Source organism: Rhinatrema bivittatum, chromosome 1 (genome assembly GCF_901001135.1).
Source record: "Rhinatrema bivittatum chromosome 1, aRhiBiv1.1, whole genome shotgun sequence".
Taxonomy (NCBI): Eukaryota; Metazoa; Chordata; class Amphibia; order Gymnophiona; family Rhinatrematidae; genus Rhinatrema; species Rhinatrema bivittatum.
Genome location: NC_042615.1, coordinates 339,475,692 through 339,493,895, shown reverse-complemented (window position 1 = coordinate 339,493,895; position 18,204 = coordinate 339,475,692). Strand labels below are relative to the sequence as shown.

Below are 18,204 nucleotides of genomic sequence, written 5' to 3'. Positions count from 1 at the left end.
AGAGAGTGTCTTACACCCTGAGAGTGTGTCAGTGTCTGTGAGAGCGAGAGGTTATGGTTGGGTATAAGAGCATGAATGTGTATGTATGTGACAGTGTATGTGTGAGAGAGAATGGACATGTGAGTATGTGTGAGAGAGAGAGGATAACCTCCTAATCCTCGACAATATCAGGGTGACTGGAAATCAAGAGCTCCCATGTATGGACAGCAGGGGCTTTTTAAAATCCTTATTAGTTTTAATTATTGTGTGTTATTTGATATATGTACTGTTTTGAAATATTTTATTGGTGTTTGGGAAATTGTAAAAAATGTATATGATTTTAATTAATAGAAATTCTATTTATCAGTAGTTTTAAAATATTTTATTAGTATGGTTTTACTATTATAACTGATGCTTTGTTTCTTGATTTTATTTGTTTTATGAGGAATGGTTGTTCTGTTTTTCCATTGCTAATACACAGAGTCTGGCTTCTTGGGGTTTCCATTTCAGTTTTTTCTAATTTGTGCTCCTTTATTTTGTATTCTGTATTTGGTGAAGGTCTGTCTCTGCTCTGTGTGTGTGACCATGATGAGAGATTCTGCTAGCATAGGGATCTATAGCAATTGGGTTTGTTTTGTTTCCTCAGTAGGTGGTGTATTGGTATTCTAGGACCCAGTGTAATATTTACCCTTGCTTATTCACAGGTAGGGTTATTGTTGTTTGAGTCCTTGGTGTTATTACTGTTATGTTATGATGGGATTGCAGTATAGATTTTGGGTGTCTCTTTGCGGTGCTTTATGTTAGTTCACAATGTGTCTGGCAGTGGAAGGTGTTTGTGCTGCTGTTACTGTGAGGTGACACCAGAATTTGAAAATATCTTTTAGTATGATGAGCTGTAAGGGAAACATCCAAGCTCCATTGTTTGGGGGAATTTCAGTGGATGCACAGAATTTCAGAACTGGAAGTGCAGGATTCATATTGACATTCTGTCCCTTCCTATATATTCCAGACTTCACTCTCATAATCCATATAGAATTAGTTGAATGAGGCTATCAAATAATTTTATAGTAGTTTTACTAGAAGTGTGAAACTGGCCAGCTTTTTAAAATAATGCAGAGGACCCTTTGGACTTTTTTTAACAACACTTTTTTTTATAACCAATTTTAAAGCAGGATCCATGCTATAGAGGTGGGTGTGATGAAGAAATGTCATTTTGGCTCCCCCCCCCCCCACCCAAAACAAATTCTTCTGTCTAGAGATGCCACTGATTTTCTGTGGCACACAAATGCATTGGCCCCTGGGCGCCGGAGACCCTTGGTGCGCCACTGGGTGCGAGCCATATGGGGCCGCAAGTGGTGGCAAAGAGGAGTGGAGATTTGGCGGGCCGCAAGCAGTGCCCAATCTGCTCGCGACCCAGAAAACCCCAGTCAGCGGGCGTGATTGAGAATGAGGTAGGAGTCGGGGCCGAGACCGGGGGGGGGGGGCGCAAGGAAGAAGGCTCGCCTAGGGCGCCAAATCCCCTTGCACCGGCCCTGTCCACAGCATGGACTCTTGGATGTTCCCTCAGCTCACAGGCTTGCTTGGCTGTCACTCGAGAGTGTGCTTTCTCTGTTGCTGCACCCATGTTTTGGAACTCACTGTCAGAAGAGATTAGGCAGTTGGATTGCTGAAAAACATTTAAATGTATGCTGAAGACTGCTTTTTAAGCAAGCATTTTTATCCTAGCTATAGCATATCATTTTTTTCAGACAGTGCTGTTCTAGTGATGTTTTTAGCATATTTTGTCTGTCTTGTATCATGACATTTTAATTATTATATTTTATTGAATTATGTATGTTTATTCTTGCATGTTGCCTAGGGCCTGGCACATAGGCAATTAACAAAATTTGATATTATAAATTGCTGTTTGTTGCAACTTAATAAATGTTAAAAACCCCAAAAAAACAAAAAACCACATTCTGTACGAGGGAGCACTGCAGAGGGGAGTTGAGGCCTACCAGTGCTGGCTTGGATAAGTCAGTTTATTTAATTGGTGGGGACCCCGAACACTGCCGAGTTTAGACTGTAGCGGCAGCATGCAAGAAAAATCTTGTGCGCTGTGTGGAATGTAGAACTAGGCGATAGCACCCTGGATGCAGTTTTCAGTTGTTACGCATTTGCTATGAGGCATAGGAGTGGCGGAACGCATCAGTTTTAAGTGTTCTGGGGATTTCCAGGATAGTTGCAGCAGCAGGGTCTGTTTTCATTTTTTCTGCCTTGGTTCTTGCTGAAAGACTGGCAATCGTGGGTGCTGTGACAGCCATTTTGAAACTGTAGATGAGTGAGAGGATGTCGGGCCTCCTATCCTCACTCCCTCTTAACTTCATTTTCTGTAGCAATAGTGGGGAAAAAAGGTCAAGATCAGTTCCCTTTCCCTGGAACTACTTTTATGTGGTCTGGGTATCAATTTATAATTTTATAAAATGCCTTCAGTGGGCCTTCACATGGTCTCATTTCCGTCCTGATTCTGCTGCAGGTTTTCCATCGTCCTTGGTGGCAAAAGCTGGGAGTAACAGAGCAAGAAAAGATTGCATAGAGTTGAGGAGAAATTGGGCGGGACCTGGAGCAAACCTGAAAGATTAAAAAAAAAATAAAAAAATAGAGAGACAAGAACACATCAGGGACTTCTGTGTTCAGGTTTGGAGGAGAAAGTCCTCTGGACGAGGAGGATGTTACTGCATGTTCTATGTCTACTGTAGGGAGAGCTGGCATCTGGTTTTCTCAGTCACTGATCTGTCCATAGTGCTGAGCATAGAGAAGCAGATCCTTTCTTCTTCAGCAAAGGCTCTCTTTATAAGACTGAAAACAAATAATCTAGCCGCCTCTGCAGCCCTGTGGCAAGTTCACAGCCTGCAAGTTCTAGAGCTGCAGATTCAAACTCCATCAATCCTGACTGTACTTTGAACCTGTTCCCATGCAGGTGCAAAGTATATGTATATCTCCATTCAGTTCAAACCTTAGTTTGATCCGGGTTGGGTGTCTACTGAAGCTCCCTTTAAGAGAGGCATTCTCGAACCACGTTATTCCTCTTGACCATCAGGAGATAGAAAAGTCTTTGGTGCTCAAAGGAATATTCCTTGCTCTGTTTATCCTAAACTTGTGGGTTTTTCCAGTTGAAAGGGATCCTATGCTGCAGGATTAGGCTGTAGCAAAACTTGGCGACGTGCTATAAAGATTGCTTGGTGTAGCTTTATGATTGTGTCTAGTGCCGCATGCTCAGGGGATCCAGTGGATGATTCCACTTTTTGGATCCTGGATATGCATACTTGATGAATACCTATTTTGACTTGGTAAGAACTCCGGCCAGGGGCATAGTCCTATAGTGGCCATTAGGGTGCCTATCTGGTAACAAGATTGATAGATTCAATGTCTAAGACCAATTTCATAAAGTTTCCTCTTAAGGGACAGCTTTGGTTTAGAGCAAAGCTTGGAACGATGTGAATGCGTAGGGGAAGTACAGCCCCTGCATCTGACAAAATTCTTGGAGGACAAGTCATAGAGGACTATTGCATTTTTTTTTGTCCAGATATGTCCTTTTCTGGAGCAGTCTCTGCTTGCAGGAAGGTCCCAAGGCAGAAAGGCCAAGAGTTTCTTCTCATGCTCATTTTGCCCTGAATGGGTTCTGGTATTCCTGGAGATTTCTGCAGGAAGGAAATGTCAGTAGTTATAGATCTTGAATCTTTGTCTGGTACCAAGCCTTCATTCTTGCAATAGTGGGGGTAAATAGTTTCTTCAGGTATGGGTTTCTCCTTCAGCACCCAATCAAGATTCAGGCTTTTTTTTTTTTTTTTTACTGTTCCAGAGATAGGTGACTCTCTATCACAATTCTATCTGAGAAGGGTCCAAATTATATCAGATCTCTGGGCCTGGAAGATCATTCAGAATAGCTAAGCCTTGAAGTTCCCGCATCCCATTTCAGACTCCTTTTGGTTTTTCTCCTGTCTCTCTGCCTAAAAGCGAATTCTATAAAGGAGGAGTTAGGCAGAGCCCTGCTTCGGTTGGTGACAGTACCGGTCACAATGGCCAGTAAAACCTAGATTATCATTCCCTTACTTGTGGCTCACATTCAGGATCTGCAGTGGGAGCACAAATTTATGAGGGGATCTTATTTTCAGTTTTGTTCTGCCCTACCCTTTGGGTTAGCCGTAGCGCCAAGGACTCTTTAGAAGGTAAAGGGCTAGAAAAGGAGGGCTGGATGACCATTTAATAAGGGAACCAGCAGTTCACTTTTTTGTGTGTGTGTGTGTGAAATCTGAGTTGATCCCAGGGGAATCTGCAGCCTCCTTTGTCTCTGGAATATAGATGAGCTGTATTTGACACAAAGATAGGCCAAGAGAACAAGAATCCAGAAATTGAATCAGAAAATCCTTGCATTGTTTCCACCAGGGGTCCTGCTGTGTGGTCTTATCATCAGCGCTTTGGTTTAGTGCCAGTGGCACTGGCCCTGGTCCCCTGGGCGAGGTTGCACAGGGGATCTCAGAAAGCTTTGCTCCACAGATGGAATTCCCAGTCTAAGTCCAGCACCGGAATTCCTCAAGATTGGCTTGCAGTAGTGGTTACATTAGAGTTTTGGGAATGGGTCTGGATACACCGGTTTGGATGACTGTTCCATTGAATGCCAGGCTGTTATGCGGGAAGCATGCTGTCTGGAGCAGCTGCCTCAGGGATAGTGGAAGCTTGAATAGTCAAAATAGTTTTTTCAATCAGTTGAAAGCCAAAACTGTAGATTGGTCTTGGATATTTCATACCCCTGCTAATGGGTCAAACAGTCGGCCTGTCAGGACAATGTTTGACAGAGCCACACTGGTACTATGTGAATCTTCAAAGAGAGACCCTGAGTTTGAAGCTAATTCTTCTCACTTGTGCAGTATGGAATTGAAGAATGGCTGGCATTTGACATAGCAGCCTATGGGCATACCTTGTGTGCTTCCAATTTCTTCTGATCTTGGGAGCTAAGCAGGCTTGGGTCTGATTAGTACTTGGATGGCAGACTACCAGGATATGCCAGGTGCTGTGGGCTTAGGGGTAGATAATATTCCTTTGACTTATTTTAAGTCTCAAGGAGGTCAACCCAAGGGAATAATCCCTATCTCAAGCGGTCTTCAATCAAGTTGGGACCAGATGGGGAGTTCAGATAGTTCGTCAATGATCATCATGTATGTGAATGTGCATATTTTTCAGCCAGAGGTGGGTCAGTCATCCAGAATTAGGGACTTGGATTAAACATGACTGGCAGAAGCAGTCTGTAGGCCTTCCTCCTTATCCCATGGTAGGGGAAGTGCTTCACAATTTCTCGGAATGTCAACGTGTGGTCAATTTTGTGGCTCTGGATGAGTCAGTGTTCTTCGTATATAGTTCTCTTACTGTTGAATTGCAGAATGCCTTTCCTCTTCTGTCCTAAAGAGAGTGGCTGTCATAGGGTTTGATTCTTTACAAAGATCCCATTTGTTTTTGTTTTACATATTGACCCTTCAGAGGGCATAATTAGGTAAGGATGGATATTCTTGAGCTGTGTTGGCTAGGCTCCTAAAGGCTTATGTGTGGTTTGTAGAGTGGTTGAGAATTGGGGCATCGGGCAACAGTGTTCTCCTGGTGAAGCCTCTCTCTCTCTTTCTGGAATTATTACAGGAAGTTCTACCAAAAGTTTGGCTTTTCCTTCTTGAAGTTACAGGTGATGGTTCTCCCATATTACAAGAGACGTTTGTCAAGTGGACCCTTGTCCTTTCATCCAGATGTCTCATGTTTGGAGGGGGTCTAACATGTTAGGCCTCCGTAGGCATTCCTTTCCCATCTTAGAGGCTGAATCCAGTTGAATTATTTTGGTGTAGTATGATTTTGATCCTGTTAGAGAAATCTTGGAAGATTATGGTATTTGTTACTGACTGTTAATCAGCCTGGAGGATTTTTGAGTTGTAAACACTTTCTGGAAGAGGGTCTTTTTATTGGTGTTAACCAGTAGTGTTTATTTTTGTATGGTTCCTTCTTTTTATCAAAGGTGGCCTCGTTCTTTTTTTTAATTTCATTCAAGCAATCTGTATTTCTTCATTCAGACTTGACTGAATTCAGTCTGCTTTATGCCTTAGAAGTGAGAATTTTTTTTTTATCTCAAGGTCATCAGTACTCTCCAGAGGTCAGATCTTCTTGTGTGCTGCATTGGGTACTGCAGAAAGGTGACGCAGTGCCTAATGCTGCAGTAGTAAGTTGGATTAAAGATGTTAATATAGGGCCTATAGGTTCTGATAGTCCCTTCCAAGCAGGAAAGATTTATTCCATGACAGCTGAAGCTATTGTTGAGCATGTCTGAGACTGGTATTTCCTGGGAGATTTGTAAGACAGTGATTGACCTTCAGTGTTATCCTTTCAGAATATTTCCAATTGGATATCTGGATCAAAAATGAGAATTTCTTCGTGACTAAGGTGTTGAGAGCTTCTTTATCAGCATCCCACCTTTATTTAGGAGTGGCTTGGGTACATCCCATTTGTAATTCTTACCTGATGATTTTGTTCCTTGAGTCCAGTCAGACAGTCCAGGACCATCCATGTGCTGCCAATTTAGGTTTCTTTTTAATATCAATTTGGACGGTTATAGCAGAACTGTGAATTTTCTGCTTCTATGCAGCTGATGAAGTCAGCGTAGATTCATATAAGGGGTGACATCAGCAAACCTGTTGGTTTGTCCCCATTTGCTGGTCAGTGAGCATAATCAATTTGTTTGGACTGGTCTGACTGGAATCAAGGAAAGACAATTATCAGGTAAGAATTAATTTCTCCATTATTGTCACAGAAGCCCTAGTTTCTGTCCATATTGCCCCAGGAGGGACATATCTAGGATTCTGATGCGGTATAGAAATCATTGCAGTTTGTACTATAAAATTAGTAAAGGTCACATCAGTGCATATAGAGGCCAATATTCAGTGCCATTTTTCTAGTTAAGTTTGGACTTAACTGGACAAATGGTGGAATTGAAAATACTGCCAGATTGACCGGCCCCAAGATAACTGGGTAAGGTGTTGTCCAGGTAGCTTGGGGGCAGGGCAGGAGTGTTCTATGGCACAGCTGGTTATCAGGCTAAGTTAGTTGAATAAACATGGACTTTGTGGTGTTTGATTTATATTCAACTTTTTCATGCACTTCAAAGCAGGTTACATTCAGTTACTGTAGGTATTTTTCTCTGTCGTCAGTGGGTTCACAATCTGTTTTGTACCTGAAGCAATGGGGTGAAGTGATTTACCCAAAGTCACAAGGAGCGACGACAGGATTTGAACCTTAGTTCACAGTCTACCTATCTAACACTAGACTACTCATCCACTCCACATATAGTTGGATAAATTTAGGACAGCTAAGAAGCATTCCTAAAATTATCCAGTTAAACTTATCTGGCTAACTTTAAGATAGCTGGGTATATTTAATTGTGCAACCCTAACCCTAATAGAGTCCAACAGGATAAACATCCTGCATGAGACTAAATACAAAATTGAATCTTTATGGGTAGAAATCCCTTGTGTATCAGGGAAGACTACAGTGATAGGGGTATACTACCGTCCACCTGGTCAAGATGGTGAGATGGACAGTGAAATGCTAAGAGAAATTAGGGAAGCTAACCAAATTGGTAGTGCAGTAATAATGGGAGACTTCAATTACCCCAATATAGACTGGGTAAATGTATCATCGGGTCACGCTAGAGAGATAACGTTCCTGGATGGAATAAATGATAGCTTTATGGAGCAATTGGTTCAGGAACCGACGAGAGAGGGAGAAATTTTAGATCTAATTCTCAGTGGAGCACAGGACTTGGTGAGAGAGGTAACGGTGGTGGGGCCGCTTGGCAATAGTGATCATAATATGATCAAATTTGATTTAATGACTGGAAAAGGAACAGTGTGCAAATCCAAGGCTCTCGTGCTAAACTTTCAAAAGGGAAACTTTGATAAAATGAGAAAAATTGTTAGAAAAAAACTGAAAGGAGCAGCTACAAAAGTAAAAAATGTCCAAGAGGCGTGGTCATTGTTAAAAAATACCATTCTAGAAGCACAGTCCAGATGTATTCCACACATTAAGAAAGGTGGAAAGAAGGCAAAACAATTACCGGCATGGTTAAAAGGGGAGGTGAAAGAAGCTATTTTAGCCAAAAGATCTTCATTCAAAAATTGGAAGAAGGATCCAACAGAAGAAAATAGGATAAAGCATAAACATTGGCAAGTTAAATGTAAGACATTGATAAGACAGGCTAAGAGAGAATTTGAAAAGAAGTTGGCTGTAGAGGCAAAAACTCACAGTAAAAACTTTTTAAATATATCCGAAGCAGAAAGCCTGTGAGGGAGTCAGTTGGACCGTTAGATGATCGAGGGGTTAAAGGGGCACTTAGAGAAGATAAGGCCATCGCGGAAAGATTAAATGATTTCTTTGCTTCGGTGTTTACTGAAGAGGATGTTGGGGAGGTACCCGTAATGGAGAAGGTTTTCATGGGTAATGATTCAGATGGACTGAATCAAATCACGGTGAACCTAGAAGATGTGGTAGGCCTGATTGACAAACTGAAGAGTAGTAAATCACCTGGACCGGATGGTATACACCCCAGAGTTCTGAAGGAACTAAAAAATGAAATTTCAGACCTATTAGTAAAAATTTGTAACTTATCATTAAAATCATCCATTGTACCTGAAGACTGGAGGATAGCAAATGTAACCCCAATATTTAAAAAGGGCTCCAGGGGCGATCCGGGAAACTACAGACCGGTTAGCCTGACTTCAGTGTCAGGAAAAATAGTGGAAAGTGTTCTAAACATCAAAATCACAGAACATATAGAAAGACATGTTTTAATGGAACAAAGTCAGCATGGCTTTACCCAGGGCAAGTCTTGCCTCACAAATCTGCTTCACTTTTTTGAAGGAGTTAATAAACATGTGGATAAAGGTGAACCGGTAGATATAGTATACTTGGATTTTCAGAAGGCGTTTGACAAAGTTCCTCATGAGAGGCTTCTAGGAAAAGTAAAAAGTCATGGGATAGGTGGCGATGTCCTTTCGTGGATTGCAAACTGGCTAAAAGACAGGAAACAGAGAGTAGGATTAAATGGGCAATTTTCTCAGTGGAAGGGAGTGGACAGTGGAGTGCCTCAGGGATCTGTATTGGGACCCTTACTGTTCAATATATTTATAAATGATCTGGAAAGAAATACGACGAGTGAGATAATCAAATTTGCAGATGACACAAAATTGTGCAGAGTAGTTAAATCACAAGCAGATTGTGATAAATTGCAGGAAGACCTTGTGAGACTGGAAAATTGGGCATCCAAATGGCAGATGAAATTTAATGTGGATAAGTGCAAGGTGATGCATATAGGGAAAAATAACCCATGTTGGGTTCCATATTAGGTGCTACAACCCAAGAAAGAGATCTAGGTGTCATAGTGGATAACACATTGAAATCGTCGGTTCAGTGTGCTGCGGCAGTCAAAAAAGCAAACAGAATGTTGGGAATTATTAGAAAAGGAATGATGAATAAAACGGAAAATGTCATAATGCCTCTGTATCGCTCCATGGTGAGACCGCACCTTGAATACTGTGTACAATTCTGGTCGCCGCATCTCAAAAAAGATATAATTGCGATGGAGAAGGTACAGAGAAGGGCTACCAAAATGATAAGGGGAATGGAACAACTCCCCTATGAGGAAAGACTAAAGAGGTTAGGACTTTTCAGCTTGGAGAAGAGACGACTGAGGGGGGATATGATAGAGGTGTTTAAAATTATGAGAGGTCTAGAACGGGTAGATGTGAATCGGTTATTTACTCTTTCGGATAGTAGAAGGACTAGGGGACACTCCATGAAGTTAGCATGGGGCACATTTAAAACTAATCGGAGAAAGTTCTTTTTTACTCAACGCACAATTAAACTCTGGAATTTGTTGCCAGAGAATGTGGTTCGTGCAGTTAATATAGCTGTGTTTAAAAAAGGATTGGATAAGTTCTTGGAGGAGAAGTCCATTACCTGCTATTAAGTTCACTTAGAGAATAGCCACTGCCATTAGCAATGGTTACATGGAATAGACTTAGTTTTTGGGTACTTGCCAGGTTCTTATGGCCTGGATTGGCCACTGTTGGAAACAGGATGCTGGGCTTGATGGACCCTTGGTCTGACCCAGTATGGCATTTTCTTATGTTCTTATGTTCTTAATGTGCACCTGCACTGCTGAATATCCCAGCTAATTTTGCCAGATAAGTTTATCTGGCTAACTTTCCTAACTGAGATATATCAATGTGATACACCACTATTTCAGCGATCTAAACAACAATACAAAAAATCATAGGCAAAGACCTCTATCGCTGATGTTAATGAAATTTTTACGAATACTAATGAGATTTTTTTATATAGTGAATAAAATATGCTTTTTGCACCTACATAATGTGGAATGTACTTATTTAAAGTGAACTATGTTATATTTGATAAAATGTTAAAGGAGTTAGAGGAAAGTTTCATACATAATGTAGGTGTCCCCGCACCACTACTTTGTGGTATATAATCATAAACTCTCCTCCTCCTCCTCATGTGCAGTTTTTGTATGAAACAAATTTTTTTTGCTTTTTTTCTATATGTTATAATAACCTTGAGACTCTGCCGGGGCAAGAGGGTCAATAAGATTTCATTGCAAATAACGCGTTAGTGAGGCTTAACAAGCGTTAATGCTAAATGAATGAAAGTCAGACTTCCCCGATTGGTGTTGGTATGTGATGTCCGCCTTCTGATAACGGTCCCGACACGAACTATCCGTGTTTCAGTAGGCAAGGCCGGAGTAACATCCATAGGAGGCGAACGTGGAAACTGTTTGAGCAATTACGGCGCGGAGAGACTCAGACCCCAGTAGTTGGTTGTCCAGCATCAACTCATACACCCCTGAGGAAAGATTCGACATCTGAAACACGGATAGTTCGTGTCGGGACCGTTATCAGAAGGCGGACATCACATACCGGCCTCTCCTCCGGTAGGTGAGGCCGGAGTAACATCCATAGGAGGCGAACGTGGAAACTGTTTGAGCAATTACGGCGCGGAGAGACTCAGACCCCAGTAGTTGGTTGTCCAGCATCAACTCGTACACCCCTGAGGAAAGATTTGACATCTGAAACACGGATAGTTCATGTCGGGACCGTTATCAGAAGGCGGACATCACATACCAATCGGGGAAGTCTGACTTTCATTCATTTAGCATTAACGCTTGTTAAGCCTCACTAACGCGTTATTTGCATTGAAATCTTATCGACCCTCTTGCCCCGGCAGAGTCTCAAGGTTATTATAACATATAGAAAAAAAGCAAAAAAAAATTTTTTCATACAAAAACTGCACATGAGGAGGAGAGTTTATGATTATATACCACAAAGTAGTGGTGCGGGGACACCTACATTATGTATGAAACTTTCCTCTAACTCCTTTAACATTTTATCAAATATAACATACTTCACTTTAAATAAGTACATTCCACATTATGTAGGTGCATTATGTAGGTGCATTATGTAGGTGCAAAAAGCATATAAAAAAATCTCATTAGTATTCGTAAAAATTTCATTAACATCAGCGATAGAGGTCTTTGCCTATGATTTTTTGTAACTTTCCTAACTGTCCAGTAGTTGAGTGTGGACCTCATAAGTGTTTGGCAGGCACCAAGTAGTTACATGAAAATGTTTGCCCAATATATTCTTAACTTGCCTGGTGTCATCTATATTATCCGGATATGTAGTAGGTCTGTGACTACCATTATTGGTTAAGGATTGTAGTCTGTCTTTTTTTTTTAGTTTATTTTTAAGCTCTTCTTCCAGACAAGCATGACCTTAGCACGCATTTTAGTATGACCAGCTGTAAACATGTCCTGCTAATTCCCAGAAATTCCCACTATCAAGGGGTTAATATGTTACCAAACTAACATGTAGAGTATAATTTTCAAACATATTTCCACGCAAAAAGCATTTTGTACTTTGAGAAAGAGGTTTTCTAAACTTGCCCGCCTGATGTACGGGTGAACTTGGACTCATGTGTCCTGGAATGTGTATGGAGGTGTTCTGGAGGCAGGGTTGGGGCAGAGACTTGATATACTTGCATACTACTTAAAATCTAAAGGAATGTTTGTATTTATGCATGCCATATAGCAGATGTAACTTCTATAGATACTTTTGGTGGGATAATTTTCAAAGCAAATGTACATGTGTATGTTCTCTTTGAAAATTGGTGTAACTTGTGAATATATTTGCAGTGATGTTATGTAATGACCCTCCCTGTGATGAAATGGCATTTCATATCTGCAGTTCTATATTGGCATGCAGTCAAGGCAATTTAATTCAAAGCTTATATTTCACATTTCCCAGGGTTGGCAATCCACTCAATTTGGATTGCAATCAGTAATAAAAACATAAAAACCCCTATAAAACAGTATACAATAAAATGGGATAATAAAATAAAAATCTAATTTATGATCCATTACATCCACAAATAAACTACAATACAACAAGAAAACAAGTCATTCAGATACCTACCATACAAACAAAATATGTTTTCTTTCAGCATACCCCAAAAATAATGAAATACCTTCCTACAAATAAAAGAAAAATGACTGAAATTAAAAACGGAATAAAAATCAGATACAAGAATGTAGACATGATGTAGATGTCTCAGCCATACGCATTGAACCAGATTGAGTATGTATAATCTGCCTCAATACTGTGTCTGCAGCTCCCATTTCTCTATTCCTTTTTAAGAAATAAGCTTACCACAGTAACCTAAGACTAGCTGGCTATAGAGATGATTATATAACAAACACTAATCACAAACCTAGTGGGATGTCTACCTAAATTAACTGATTAAAGAAACAAAACTAATATAATACATTTCTTTTTTCAGTTGCCTATTTATTTTTAATCAATGTCAGCCCAGTATTCCTTCCTTAAGGCCAAGGCAGTTCTCCAGTCACTGCAGTCCCACTAAGCTGTTAAACTGTAGCTCAGCCTTTTACATTTTCAGTTTACAGGTTTTTATATTTTATTTTGCTATATGATGAAACAACTTCTGAAAAGCTATCAGTTGCTAGCCTTGAAAAGTAGGACTGTATACTGAAACCTCTGGCTATCAGTCTAGCACCTTTTCCAGATTTTTAAATCCTGCATTTGTTAATGTGATTTTAAGGGATCAAGTCAGTGAAGGCTGCACGAAAAAAAAAGGTTTTGTTGTGTATATATGTTAAAATGTCCACACTAAAGGGAGCACAGCCATTTTAATGGCAAAGAATTACTTTTAGTACATGCAACATAAAGAAGCTTGATAGAACTCTTTTCTTTTTAGTCTTGGTGCAGTCTGTTTCCTATTGAATTTGGCCATGTTCTTTGTTCTTTTCTTTAGATTCTCCTGTCCAGTCTGCATCATCTGGAGTTAGAGCACCATCTCCAGCCCCTTCTGCTGTTCCCTTGGGGACAGAAAAGCCAACATCTGTGCCCCCGGACAGAAAAGTTCCAGTTCCAATTGGGACAGAGCGTTCTGCTCGCATCAGACAAACTGGGACATCTGCACCATCGGTCATAGGGAACAACCTTGCTACTCCTGTAGGACATAGCGGCATCTGGTCTTTCGAAGGCATGGCTGGCAGTCAAGGTAGGTAATCCATCAAAATTCTAGAATTGTTTACAGTGATTTCTCATATTTTACAGTCCTATTAATGTAAGAAACATGAATGTCTATTATCAACAGTTTCTCACTTTCTCATTATAGCAATTAGCTGTGCTTCCTAATTGAAGATTAACTCCATATGGTAATCGGAGCCATATCTCCCATTTACTTTCTCTAATATCTTTAGCTTATTGAGCATATTTTTCTCTCACTTTATTGCTCCTTTTTATTGGTGCTCTAAGGGCAGCAACTTTATCCTAATAAATACTTTGCTTGTGTCCCATACCTTATGGTCCTTTAGTAAAAAGGAATTTGCCCCTTTGTGCGTCCCTTCGTGCACATCTTCATTCTGTTTGATAACCCATTTGATAGCTCTGATAATGGCCGAATTAATGCCAGATATTTGGGGAAAGGGTTGCTTTGCTGGGATCTCTTCTCTCACAAGAACCAAGTCTAAGAAGTGTCTTGTTAATGTGACTCTTGTTGAACCTCCTGTCCAGCAAACGTCTCAGCTGTTGATTTGATTAATACTCATTCTGAGAGGAAAAAATGCCCGTTTTAAATTTGATTCAGAGCCCTGATATTTTTTGCATCACAGTGTCATAGTTCCACGATTCCAACGCTGTTGTGGTTGTGATTAAACACCTAGAAGTAAATGATTATTTAATTTTTGCTCAAAATTGATCTTCCAGAAGTGGAGGAGAACTTTTAATATTATCCAAACAAATCCCTTAATTTATCTAAGGTTCAAGTAGATTGGCAAAATGCTATTGAAGTTCTTGTCATTGCCAACTCTAGGTTGGGTGTTTGTTTGATTTATACCCCTCCTAATGTTTTAAATGCTTGCCCAAGTACTGTTATTGAGACCCTATCTTCCTTCGAATCTGATGAAGACATGGTGGCATTAGGTGATTTCAATTTACATGTTGATTTTTGACCTTTTAGCTGAAAGTTGTGAATTTATCCTGAACTCAATGAAAGCTCTAGGCTGGATACAGATTATTGGGAAACCTACTCATTGATTGGGTCATACTCTCGATCTTGTTTTTGTTTAAAAAAAAAAAATCCTCATTGTTACTGAGAGATACCAAGTCATCTTGTTCAATAGGTCCCTGGTTAGATCTCTGCCTTATTAAGCTAGAAGCTATTTTCCATTCTAATCCTAAGGCACCTTGTACCCAAAAAGCTATCTAAACAGGGTAGATATGACACTGATATACTGTAAGAAAAGTTTGGTTGCCATGATTGAAGAGGCCATTGTGTCCTACTCTCTGGAAGCAAGTCCTTTCAATAGTCTCTTGACAGAATTGCCCTATTAGATCCTTTAAAACTAAAAGATCACATAAAGCACCCTGGTATAATCTTGAATTAACCCCTGCTAAGCAACAACTCAGGCAATTTGAACATCATTGGCTAAAAAACCTTCAAAGTGATGATGAAGAGTACCTTGCAGCCCTACAGTAATATAGAGATAAAGCTGATGAGACCACATGACAGTGTTTTTTTCTTCTTGAATCCAGTCTGTTCCTAATCAGTCCAGAGAGATTTTTTATATTGTCAAGACTTAGACAGTTTCTAGTGTGGAGAATAGAGAAATAAGAAAGCTGGGTCCCGATATTGGACATTTTTAATTGACAAAATTGTAATGCTTTGCTCTCGATTACCTGATACTTCTTTAACATCAAATAACAGCAATAAATTTACCATTTTATAGGATGTAATTCAAGAAATATCATCAGTTGAGGCCATTCATATTGTGAAAAATTTAAAGACTAATTTTTGCATGATGAATGAATGTTCAAATGCTTCCAGTTAATTAAAAAAAAAAACCCTCTCTGGATGTCATATGGCAAGTTTTTTGGTAATTTTTTTTTTTTACATCTATCTTGAATCTCCCTTTTCTTAACAAAGTTTGAGAAAGCTGAACTTAAGCAACTTCAGTCTTTTCTAGATGACCATTCTGTTTTAGACCATAATCAGTATGGCTTCAGGGCAGGACACAATACAGAGTCACTTCTCTTATCCCTGTTTGATATATTTAGAAGATAATATAATTTGACAGTGGCCAAAAATGTTTCCTGGTATTGCTTGATCTCATAGCGGTATTTGACTCCATTGACCATGAACTTTTATTAAAAAGGCTTAGAGGTATGGTCTTGGTTTGTGCAATCAAATGCTTTGAATCCTTGAAAGGACAATTGGGGGACAAAAATCATCTACGGTTCTAAATCTTCTGTGTTTGAGGTTAAGACTGGGGTACCTCAAGGATCCTTCCTTTATGCATCCCTGTTTAACATTTACGTAGTTCCTATTTGTCAAGTGCTTTCCAATCTGGATGTTGAATCTTTGCGGAAGATAGTTAATTGTATGCTCCTATTAAGCACTCCTTGAATGAGGCCCTGAGAGAGATTTCTGGTTGTTTGATAGCCAATTTTTAAGAGTTAACAAATCTTAAATTGTTAAACATGGATAAGACCAAAATTTTATATCTCACAAGATATCCCCGAGATATCTATCAGTAGAAGGAATTCAGTTACCCATTTCTGATCAAGTTTGGAATTTTGGATTTATAATGGACTCTACACTCTCTCTCTTTGCATCCTCAAATTAATAAGATGGTCAAAAATGCCTTTTTTTTTAAGCTACACATGATTTGTAGATTATGTCCTTTTTAAAATGTGAATGACACTAACACTGCTGCTCATTTACTTATTAGGTGATCTTTAAATTATTGTAATGCTCTATATCAGGGGTCGGGAACCTATGGCTCGCGAGCCAGATGTGGCTCTTTTGATGGCTGCATCTGGCTCGCAGACAAATCTTTAATAAAAAAGTAAAAATCTTAACAAAACCCCCCCACCCTCCTGACGCCCCCCAAGACCTCCAAAATTAATTTACTACAAACCCCCCCCCCCAAAGACCTGCCAAAAGTCCCTGGAGGTCCAGTGGGGGTCCAGGAGCGGTCCGGGAGCGATCTCCTGGACTTGGGCTGTCGGCTGCCAGTAGTCAAAATGGCGCCGACGGCCCTTTGCCCTCACTATGTCACTGGGGTCGACCAATGGCGGCAGTAGCCCCTGTGACATAGTAAGGGCAAAGGGCCGTCGGCTGCCAGTAATCAAAATGGCGTCGACAGCCCTTTGCCCTCACTATGTCACAGGGGCTACCGCTGCCATTGGTCGACCCCAGTGACATAGTGAGGACAAAGGGCCGTCGGCGCCATTTTGATTACTGACAGCCCAAGTCCAGGAGATCGCTCCCGGACTGCTCCTGGACCCCCGCTGGACCACCAAGGACTTTTGGCAGGTCTTGGGGGGGTTAGGAGGGTGGGGGGTTGTAGTAAATTAATTTTGGAGGTCTTGGGGGGCGTCAGGAGGGTGGGGGGTTTTGTTAGATTTTTACTTTTTTATTAAAGATTTGTCTGCGAGCCCTGGACCCCCGTTGGACCACCAGGGACTTTTGGTAGGTCTTGGGGGGGGGGGGGCAGGAGGGTGGGGGATTGTAGTAAATTAATTTGGCAGATCTTGGGGGGGGGCGTCAGGAGAGTAGGGGGTTGTAGTAAATTAATTTGGTAGGTCTTGTATGGCTCTCACGGAATTATATTTTAAAATATATGGCGTTCATGGCTCTCTCAGCCAAAAAGGTTCCCGACCCCTGCTCTATATTTAGGATTGCTTCAGACTATTCTACAGGCATTGTAATGTGTTCAAAATACGGCAACCAGAGTTGTTTCTGGGATTCCATTGTGCCAACACATGTCCCCTGTGCTAATGAAATATTGGTTGCCCGTTGTAGGGTGAATAAAGTTTAATGTTTTATTGTTAGTCTTTAAGGGGCTTCATGGCTTGGTGTCCCCTTATTTTAATGCTGCCTTGAAGCTTTATCAACCCTCAAGATCATTATTATCAGCTTCCCAGTAGAATCCTAATGTGAGGCTCAATGAATCCCAGGAGTGGCTTTTTTATGTGCGGGTCTGCTGAGGTGGATTACCCTACCATTAGGACTAAAGGAAGAGAGCTCACTGTTGAAATTCAGGAAGCTGTTGAAAGCATTTTTTATTTAAAAAACAAAACAAACTTTTAACTTGCCTGATGAGAAGATCCCTTAAAGCCCCCCCACCCCCCCCCTTCCCCGAGGGAAATAAATGGCCTTATAAAAGTTTGTGCAGCCTGTTAATTGTTTTCTTATCATTTTTATTTTATTGGTTTTAATTGTTTTTATTGCTTGTTGTATGGTGTATGTGCTTTTTTATATAAGATGCTTTTATATAGGTTTACTGTTTTATGTTTCTACTCAGTTGTAAACCACTCAATATTAGATCGGTGGTCTATAAATTCAAAACAAATAAAATCTGATAAACTTGTAGTTGCTTCTTTCACCTTTGTATCTTTCAAGAGCCCATCTTTTAGGTGCCATGACTATTATGTTAAATAATTAGGTCAGCTGGAGAATTTGACAGTAGCTGAGATGTGATTGGACCAAGTGATATTCCCAATCATAGCTTTTTTTTTTTTTTTTTTTTTTTAATATTAGCAACCTAGCACAGCA

At 40.4% G+C, this 18,204-nt stretch overlaps 1 protein-coding gene across 6 annotated transcripts in view; it reads left to right on the top strand.

The window, feature by feature from the left end:
* Nucleotides 1-18,204, top strand: part of ANKRD17 (ankyrin repeat domain 17) — a 488,939-nt gene that overhangs the window by 422,666 nt on the left and 48,069 nt on the right. For all 6 annotated transcript variants that reach the window (XM_029598806.1, XM_029598799.1, XM_029598782.1 and 3 more), the window contains one exon: nt 13,396-13,644. In XM_029598806.1, coding sequence (XP_029454666.1) covers nt 13,396-13,644 — 249 coding nt within the window. The remainder of the gene's footprint in view (nt 1-13,395; nt 13,645-18,204) is intronic.